The sequence below is a fragment of the Littorina saxatilis genome, linkage group LG11, assembly GCF_037325665.1.
Source record: "Littorina saxatilis isolate snail1 linkage group LG11, US_GU_Lsax_2.0, whole genome shotgun sequence".
Taxonomy (NCBI): domain Eukaryota; kingdom Metazoa; phylum Mollusca; class Gastropoda; order Littorinimorpha; family Littorinidae; genus Littorina; species Littorina saxatilis.
Genome location: NC_090255.1, coordinates 36,542,025 through 36,552,219, shown reverse-complemented (window position 1 = coordinate 36,552,219; position 10,195 = coordinate 36,542,025). Strand labels below are relative to the sequence as shown.

Below are 10,195 nucleotides of genomic sequence, written 5' to 3'. Positions count from 1 at the left end.
CAGCAGCCTCGACACTCATATATACTGTTCAAAAAAAGAAACGCATAGCTTGTAATATTTGGTTAATTTAGTTATATGGCTACAAGGATATCCACCAAACTGCAGAAAATGTTTATCTGGTCGTCGACCTTTCGTCCATTGCCACAGGTGAGCTCTGCACGTGACGCATGCGTTATCAGTGGCTACAATGTCAAAATTGCTCATTTGGCATGACCACTCGTCATGCTTCAGTGTAATCTCGTGAAACTCGGGGAATATTGAGCTCTCACCATGTCTTCCAAAACCCATAAAAGCGGATTGTTCGCCACAAAGAAATCAGACGACAATTCAGCGACGAAAGATGGCCCGATTGAGCAGAGAAGACCGCCAAATTGCATTGGGTCGTTTACAAGCAGGCCAAAGTCAAAGTGCAATCGCCAGGCACTTCCACGTGTCCCAGAGCACCATCAGTAGACTGTGGGTCAGGTTTCAAGCCACTGGCTCCGTTGCTGACTTGCCACGAGCGGGAAGACCAAGGGCGACAACTGCTGCTCACGACCGCTTCATACGGCTCCGCCACCTCCGGAATCGTTTCCTGTCGGCCTCATCTTCTGTCCATGCTCTCCCCGGGCCACACCGATTATCGGACCAGACCGTGCGGAACCGCCTGCATGAAGCTGGTTTGAGAGCTCGCAGACCTCACAGAGGAGCTGTCCTCACCCGCCGCCATCGCCAGAACTGAGTGCAGTGGGGCAACCAGCACCTTCGCTGGACCGTCCGGAATCACTGGAGACACGTGTGGTTCAGCGACGAGTCCTACTTCCTGCTCCAGCGACATGATGGTCGGAGGAGGGTCTACCGGAGAGTAAACGAACGTTACGCGCCCAACTGTGTGGATGAGGCACCCGTTCATGGTGGTGGAGGCGTCATGGTGTGGGGGGCGATCAATACCGCTGGAAGGAGCACCCTGGTGCACGTCCAAGGGCGCATAACTGCCCAGCGATACGTGGAGGAAATTCTGCGCCCACACGCCCTTCCTCTTCTGGCTGACCAGGATGCCATATTCCAGCAGGACAACGCTCGCCCGCACACAGCACGACTCACCACCCAGTTCCTCACTGACCACCATGTCCAGGTGCTTCCCTGGCCATCCATGTCGCCAGACATGAACCCGATAGAACACCTCTGGGATGAATTGGACAGACGTGTGCGCAGGCGAGAAGAAGCGCCGGCAAATCACCGCGATCTATTGCAGTCACTTCAGGAGGAGTGGGACACCATCCCACAGCAAGATATCCGGCATCTGATCCAGTCCATGCCCAGAAGGTGCCGGGCAGTTGTTGCTGCTCAAGGCAGTCACACCCCCTACTGACTTGACAGCCTCGGCACCCAATCGTATTGATTGACTGATTGATTTGAAGATGCAAATGAACTGTGTGTGCATTCAACTGTGTCCATACCAAATTTCAAACAAATAATCTAAAGATTGGATTTTCTGTTAATTTTTTCGAAAAATAAAACAAATTTGGCAAGTAGCAACTATGCGTTTCTTTTTTTGAACAGTATAGTAATGGAACAAAAGAGAACAACAAGTTAACAAAATAACAAGCGACCAACACTATTCGTTTGTGTACGTGTTCTTAGTATGCACAATATGTCCAGTTCAGGTTCGTGTACGTGTTCTTTGTATGCAGAATATTTCCAGTTCATGTTACCATGGTTACTGATGTGTTTGTTGACAGTGGTGTATGCAGGGCAAGTGTACACCGGACATCAGTGCTCCTCGGACCTTGGGTAATGCATATCTGTGTGTGTGTGTGTGTGTGTGTGTGTGTGTGTGTGTGTGTGTGTGTGTGTGTGTGTGTGTGTGTGTGTGTGTGAGCGTGTATGTGCACGCATATGTACGTATGTGTGTGTGTTTCTGTGTTTGTGCGTGCGTGCGTGCGTGTGTGTGTGTGTGTGTGTGTGTGTGTGTGTGTGTGTGTGTGTGTGTGTCTGTGCACTTTATTGTCGCGTTATGTTTACGCTCACTGTCAGATTAAACTGGTCAGATTATGATACTCACTGTCGTCATATACATACTCGATCTATAAACCCAGTACTCTCACTGTAGCTTAGTATATAGATCCCTCAATGCTGAGCGTTAACCTTCACAGCGAGTATACATTAATTGAACACGCTAGCACAAGACCAAGTGCACACGGAAAAGATCCTGTAATCCATGTCAGAGTTCGGTGGGTTATAGAAACACGAAAACAAAACTGTACGCCTCCCGTTAAAAGCAGTGTATAGCTGCTGAAATGGCGGGGTGAAAACGTTCATACACGTATAAACCCACTCGTGCAAAAAACACGAGTGAAAGTGGGAGTTTCAGCCCATGAACGCAGAAGAAGAAGATGAAGAAAAAGTATTCTGTATTAATTGCTCACGCCCTCATCATCCATTCTTGCCGCAGACGACTGCCCCCAAGGCGACTGGCCCGACGTCCGATGCCAACGACATTTCTGCCACCGTTATCCGCAACACTACCGCGACATCTTCTGCTGTAAGACCTGCCAGGAACCACAACCCGTCCACAACTTCATCTACTCGCCCGCCAACTCTCCGGTGGCGGTGCAGATCGAGACCGTTACGCGGGTAGGTTGGCTGGCTGGTTGGTTGTGGGGTTTTCGTCTCCTTTTAAGCTACAGTAGAACCCGCTTATAAGAAAAAAGTCCTTTCTTGTAAGCGATGTTTCTAATAAGCGATTTTCTTATAAGTGGGTTCGACTGTATTTTTTGGAACCGTTTCAATTTTGTTTCCTCTCTCAGTTTACTTACTTGGTTGTCGCCGTGTTTGAAACTATTTACATAAGGGTCTGTCGCACTATTTAAGCGGAAAAGGTTCTTACAGACTCATATCTTGTGTGTGTGTGTGTGTGTGTGTGTGTGTGTGTGTGTGCACGCAGCATCAGCCACTGCACGCGTAGGAAGATACCCGCACGATCACACACACACACACACACACACACAAACACACGTACGAACACACACACACACACACACACGTACGAACACACACACACACACACACACACACACACACACACACACACACGAACCCACTCACATCACACACACACACACACACTCACTCAAGGTGAGATACGTCATCGCGAGAATGATCATGGACACTCCCAGCCGAGTACGGTTAACATGCTTCTTCCACACCTAAAACACACACACACACACACACACACACACACACACACACACACACACACACACACACACACACACACACACACACACGAACCCACTCACATCACACACACACACACACACACACTCACTCAAGGTGAGATACGTCATCGCGAGAATGATCATGGACACTCCCAGCCGAGTACGGTTAACATGCTTCTTCCACACCTAAAACACACACACACACACACACACACACACACACACATACACACACAGATTAGTAGAACACATGCACAACAAGGTGAATACTGTATGACCCACTTTCTAAAACCTGTTGCAGAGAATGCCAGCACTCCCTGGTTTTGAACCACCGCCCACAACACCAGCAACAACAACGACAACAACACCAGCAACAACAACGACAACAACACCAACTACCACCACCACCATCCCACAAACTTCACAACCCTCAACATCACCATTGACGACTACTTTTTCTTCCGAGTCGACGATGAACGAAACCACGACACAGTCAATGACGTCAGACAAACCACGAATGACATCATCAGTGACGTCCTTGTCTGTAGAAAATTCAATCTCAGCTTCGACGCCTGCGTCAAAAACTAGTGCGTCAATGGGTCGGTTGCGAGCTTTGAAAAGCATTCTGAGTGTGTGTGTGTGTGTGTGTGTGTGTGATCCTCTACTTGTATCTATATGAACCCCCCGCGGGTTAGGGGGAAGAATTTACCCGATGCTCCCCAGCATGTCGTAAGAGGCGACTAACGGATTGATCCGGATTCTGTTTCTCCTTTTACCCTTGTTAACTATGTTAAGTGTTTCTTGTATAGAATATAGTCAATGTTTGTAAAGATTTTAGTCAAGCAGTATGTAAGAAATGTTAAGTCCTTTGTACTGGAAATTTGCATTCTCCCAGTAAGGTCATATATTGTACTACGTTGCAAGCCCCTGGAGCAATTTTTTTATTAGTGCTTTTGTGAACAAGAAACAATTAACAAGTGGCTCTATCCCATCCCCCCCCCCCCTCCCCCCCCTTTCCCCGTCGCGATATAACCTTGAACGGTTGAAAACGACGTCAAACACCAAATAAAGAAAGAAATCTATATGAACGATTGCTGGTATTGTTATTGTTGTAATCATTTCGAAAGGTTAAATAATATCAGTTGATGCGAAATTAAAAGCACATTCCTTCTCGTGAAGTCAATTCGGCTCACCGTCTCAGATCTGCCAGCATGGGATAAGACCATTCCTCCACTTGGTCACATACCAACAGTGAGATCTGCCAGCATGGGATAAGACCATTCCTCCACTTGGTCACATACCAACAGTGAAACAGCCAGCATGGGATAAGACCATTCCTCCACTTGGTCACATACCAACAGTGAGATCTGCCAGCATGGGATAAGACCATTCCTCCACTTGGTCACATACCAACAGTGAGATCTGCCAGCATGGGATAAGACCATTCCTCCACTTGGTCACATACCAACAGTGAAACAGCCTGCATGGGATAAGACCATTCCTCCACTTGGTCACATACCAACAGTGAGATCTGCCAGCATGGGATAAGACCATTCCTCCACTTGGTCACATACCAACAGTGAAACAGCCTGCATGGGATAAGACCATTCCTCCACTTGGTCACATACCAACAGTGAGAACATTTTGGATGTACTCATTTTTGTCACAAATGCAACCAATGCCTTTTTAAAGGTACTGAACTTGTCGAATCCAGGTGCACGGAGCCCCCGGGGCTTTTAGTCATACCTCAGGCAGCTATCCGTTAGAAGAACTACCAAGTTTCATTGACTTGCACCCAAAGAGTCAAGAACTGCGATTTTTTTACGAATTAATTTCGTACTCGGACCCGGCTGGTCTTGACCTATTTTTGGATCTAAATTTAGATCAGGTAGATCACCACATCATGCACAAAAAGACACGTCACTAAGCAAACTATGTCAGACGTCATCATGAGTTTGTGTAAAACAAAATGGAGGCCGGAATCACTCAAGTTGAATCGAACTCCGACCAAACACCACGTAATAACTAGGTTAATTTATGCACTCGCGTGAACAAGAAACTGTCGAGCTTCACAGATGTCGTCGTTGGGTAGTTTTGGGTTTGTTTTACTACCATAGGAGGATTTTTGAACTGTAAATGCACTCAGCTGCAACAAAAACGCAAAACGAAGGCTGTGAGCTGCACTGTGCCTTTAAGAAATCAATTCATCATAAAACTCCCAATGTGCACAGAATACCTCCAGACTGTTCACCTTTGGTATGTGACCAAGTGGAGGGATGGTCGTATCCCATGTCAAAGCCTAAACAGATCTGAGATGGTGAGCTAAACAGATTCCACCAGGAGTATGCCTTCAAGGGGGGATTGGCCGATTCACATTCAACGATTCTAAAATACAATACAATACAATAATCTTTATTCATCTCTAAAAGAGAAATTACAAGCTTGACTGTGTATCTGTAAAATCAATCAATTGATCAATCAATCAACCATGCATGTAGTAACATTCACTTCGCATATTCACATCATATCGTTACACGCAAATAGTGTACCCACACACTTACTAAAATAAGCCTACAAATAGAAGCAATGCATTGCCTGTTTAAAAATTATATCACATTATCACCTTGTCACACTTTAACCACATTATCTTCTCACATTTGTATCCTATAAGTCAATATAACTAACAACAGAGAAAAACAACTAATAAAAGGATGTAAAGATTATGCCGTTGTCAGAGCGACAGCACCAGCACCTAAAATACCTAACTTGCGCTGTACTTTTCTATGTGTCCCAGATACGACATCATCGCCTGTGGACCCCTGGGAAGTGCCGAGGAAGGCACACAGCCATGGCAATTTAATGGCGGCTTCCACGGCCTCGACAAAAAGTCACACCCAAAACACCCCTCCGTCAAAAACGGCGGCCGATGTGACGTCAGAAGGTCAAGATTACCTCACAACAACGTCATCTGTGACGTCAGGTTCCTCCCGTGTGACGTCATCAAGTAATGCTGCAGCAGATCCAATGACGTCAAAGCAAACAGGACATTATGAAGGCAGTGTGGTCACTACTCCTTCGGTCACAACGGACAACTCTGGCGTCACAACCAACAGTTCAATTCAGCTTGACAGAAGCGATCGCTACCGAACAACTATCCAACGAAACTCAATGCCAGAAACGTCGGAAAATCCGTTGCAGCTAAATGTGCCCAGTCATACAACTTTAGTAAGAAGACATGATCCTTTAGACGCTTCTGCGGGTTCAAAAAGTTCTACCGAGAAGCCTTCAAGTGAACATCAGCCTGTGGTAGAAGCAAAGTCCTCATCACAAGATTCACTCAGCGGACTAGTCACCAAAAGTTCTGTCAACTTACAGACTACTTCTACTACTACCACCTTAGCAACATCAGAATCATTTACCACAGTTTTGAAAGCAAATACTTCGAACGAGCAAGTGGACAACGGAAATACCTCCAGGGTGGAATCAGCTCAAAATTCCACATTTTGGGACACTATCTTACACAACAGCGGCAAAATATCGACAGCAGATGCTGTTCCACAAAACACAACAAGGAAGTCTGCCGCTGAGAACAACTTGGATGTGTCATTTGGAAAACGTGACGGTTCCTCAATGACGTCACTATCGACAAACGATACTATGGACGCTTTGGAGCAGAGAAGGCAGGTGACGACTTCAGGAACACCGTCAGAGATTGCAAACGGGTCCTCAAAGCAGGAAGCATCTTCTTTTCCGCAGACTGACGTCGTATTGTCAACACCATCTTCTGTTCAACAGTCTTCAGCTGCTGGGTTGATTTCAGGTGACATCGGGAAGACTTCTGCTCCTGATTCTGCTGGCACTTATCCTGAAGGAACAACACTCCCTCCCCCTGGAAATGAATCCCTGCCTTCCTCACCTGCTGAAGGAAAGCTCAACGACAACCACCCCAATAAAGTCACAGGTCATGAAAGTTCACCACATCCGCAAAGCGCCGCCTCGACGCCTGTCGACAATACTGCACAGGACGGTTCCTTGTCAGGACCATTGCCTCCGAAGGAGCTCATTGATCAACTTTTGGCAAACGCCAGCCCCTTCCCGCTGCAAAAACCTCAAGCTTCTGAGACTTCAGGGGATAGTTCCCTCGGTCGATCTGACAATTCTTCAGTGTCGGAAAATAGCACCGTTGCACCGGTCAGCTCCAGCACTAATCAGCTTCTTGACGAGTACCACCTCAGCGCAGAAAAGCCTCAGAGTCAGAGTAGCTCGTCTACTTTAGTCCATGGATCATTTGGAAGTTCTGGTGTCGCCCCGAAAAGCCACATCTCAACAGATAACGACCTCAACGGCCCACACTTTGCTCTTTTCAACAGCAACAAATCTGAGGCCAGGAATTTGCAGACAACTGGCGGTGTCTTCTCTGAGTCGAATGATTCAGTCCTGTTGCAGGATAGCAGTAAGGCCGAACTGACCGTCCAATCTTCTGGATCTGATGATTCAGTTCAGGTACAGAACAACAGTCGGACAGAATCTATCCTCACTTCTCCGGGATCCAATGCTTCAGTTCTGATTCAGAACGGCTATCAGACACACCTTCCACTCAGCTCTTTGGGATTTAATTATTCCGTTCCGACACAGGACAATATTAAAGAGACAGAATCGTTCATCAAATCTGTAGTATCTAATGCTTTCGTTGCGACACTGAACAGTAGCAATCAGACCGAACCTATCCTCGACCCTTCAGGATCTAATGCTTTCGTTGCGACACTGAACAGTAGCAATCACACCGAACCTATCCTCGACCCTTCAGGATCTAATGCTTTCGTTGCGACACTGAACAGTAGCAGTCTGACCCAATTTATGGGCAAAGAAGAGTCCCAGCCCTCCTTGTTTGCTGAACGATTGCCTCCATCTTCTTCGCTGCACCCAAAGGCGAGGTTGGGCGTCTCCGTTCATGACCTTGACAAGATTGCTCGACCACTACCATCCGTCAGCCGCTTTCCTAACGTCCCGTTTATTAGGTGAGTTGATGGGTGGGGAAGTTGTGTGTATGTGTGTGTGTGTGTGTGTGTGGGGGGGGGGGGGGGGTAGTGGATCGTATTGAGGGAGGGAGACAGGGTGGAGGGAAGTGGTAGGGCAGGGTGAGGTGTGTGTGTGTGTGTGTGTGTGTGTGTGTGTGTGTGTGTGTGCTTGTACCCTGTGTGTTCGTGCGTGCGTATGTGCGTGTGAGCTTGCGTGCGCGCGCGCGCGTGTGTGTGATTGTACCCTGTGTGTGTGTATGTGTGTGTGTGTGTGTGTGAGAGAATGTGTGTGTGTGTGTGTGTGTACGTGTGCGGCGTATGTGTGTGTGTGTGTGTGTGTGTGTGTGTGTGTGTGTGTGTGTGTGTGTGTGTGTGTGTGACCTTTACTGAAATCTTTCACATTATTTGTTATTCCAATTGTATACTGAGTGCAGCTTTTCATACACTTTGGCTTCGAGTTCGTCATCTGCCTGCGTCAATGGTTGCATACGATCTTTGATTGAATTATGATTGGCATCATATAGCCACCGGCAACAACAAAATCCCCACCCCCCCCCTCCTCCTCCTGAACATCGTCATCACCATCACTGGGACCCAGTTCCGTACAAACTCCCTTTGGCTTTGTATTCGTCATTGTCTTCTCATTCTTGTTGATATCATCTTCATCACAGTCACAATCATCCTCGTTATCAGTTGTTTTCAATTGTAGTACAGTGGTACCGGCTATGTGTGGCCCGGACACCTCCGATGAGAGGACACCAGCGGCTTACCTTAAAAGGACACACTCTGTTGTCCGTTTTCAAGGGCGGATCCAGGATCTTAAGGAAGGGGGGGCACACCCAAACGTTTTTGCACAGACTTGAAGGCGCGAAGCGCCCGAACATGCTAGGGGGGTCTGGGGGCATGCCCCCCCCCCCCCTCCGGAATGTTTGTTTTTAAGGAAGCAAAATGCTGCAATCTAGGGCCACCTGAGCTCAGAAACTGTCATTTAATCATCTCTCTCTCTCTCGCTCTCTCTTTCTTTTTCTCTCTCTCTCTCTCTCTCTTTCATTTCCCCTGGAGGGGGGGCCCGGGTCCCCTTCGCCCCCCCCCCTAAATCCGCCACTGCTTTTTCCATGATCTCTACCAAAATATACATGTCATAACAGGCCACCTGCAATGTACAGGGACACTCTTAGCTAGTGCTGAGGGTGTCCTTCCATCGCAGGTACCATGTACCACTGTACAGTATTATCCTTCAGGTTCCGGACGACCTCAGTCACAACATGGCTTCCACCCACAGCCGTAGCAGAAGACCCAGCATTCTTTGCCCCGCCAGAAACATCACAGTCAGCCAGTCAGCCGCGCCGTTGCTTGGCCCTCTGTCAGCTCTTCCGGGCCCCTACCCTCAACTCTGGCAACACGTTCATGGATGGGATGTCAAGATTTTTCCGCAGTCGCATGGAAACCACTTTTGATCGTCTGGGACACGAACGACCGCGCATACGTCAGGTTGGTGAGAGTTAAAACTAGCGCGTAAGAAACAAAGGGACGTAAGCAGGGGTCCACTAAAACGACGACAAGAGTGAGTGAGACTGAGTTATGCCGCGGCGGAACCAATATCCTGGCACCAGAGAGAACAATAAGAGTATCAATACAATACAATACAATACAATACAATACAATACAATGGGTTAAACCCAATCCAATCCAATCTATATAATACAATCAATGCAATCCAATCCCATTCCATACTGTACAGTATATTACATAACAATCCAATACAATACTGGCAATACAATACAATACATACAACTCTTTATAATTTCAATGATTCAGTGCTGACTGACATATATCATGTCGGGTGGGCAGGGCCGGACCCAGGGGGGGGTTCCAGGGGTTCCGGAACCCCACCCCTGGAAAAAGCATGTACCTTGCTTTGAGTGTTGTTGTTTTTTTTACTAGTTTTAGCACCAAAACAATGCTGCTCTTAACCCT

The 10,195-nt window shown here is 47.4% G+C and overlaps 1 protein-coding gene across 1 annotated transcript in view; it reads left to right on the top strand.

Moving 5' to 3' along the window:
- The window catches only part of LOC138980716 (mucin-4-like), a gene marked incomplete in the record, with an annotated part of 64,725 nt that overhangs the window by 48,645 nt on the left and 5,885 nt on the right, over positions 1 to 10,195 (top strand). The window contains 5 exon segments of the mRNA XM_070353623.1: positions 1,722 to 1,773; positions 2,435 to 2,616; positions 3,502 to 3,787; positions 5,995 to 8,218; positions 9,460 to 9,709. Coding sequence (XP_070209724.1) covers positions 1,722 to 1,773; positions 2,435 to 2,616; positions 3,502 to 3,787; positions 5,995 to 8,218; positions 9,460 to 9,709 — 2,994 coding nt within the window.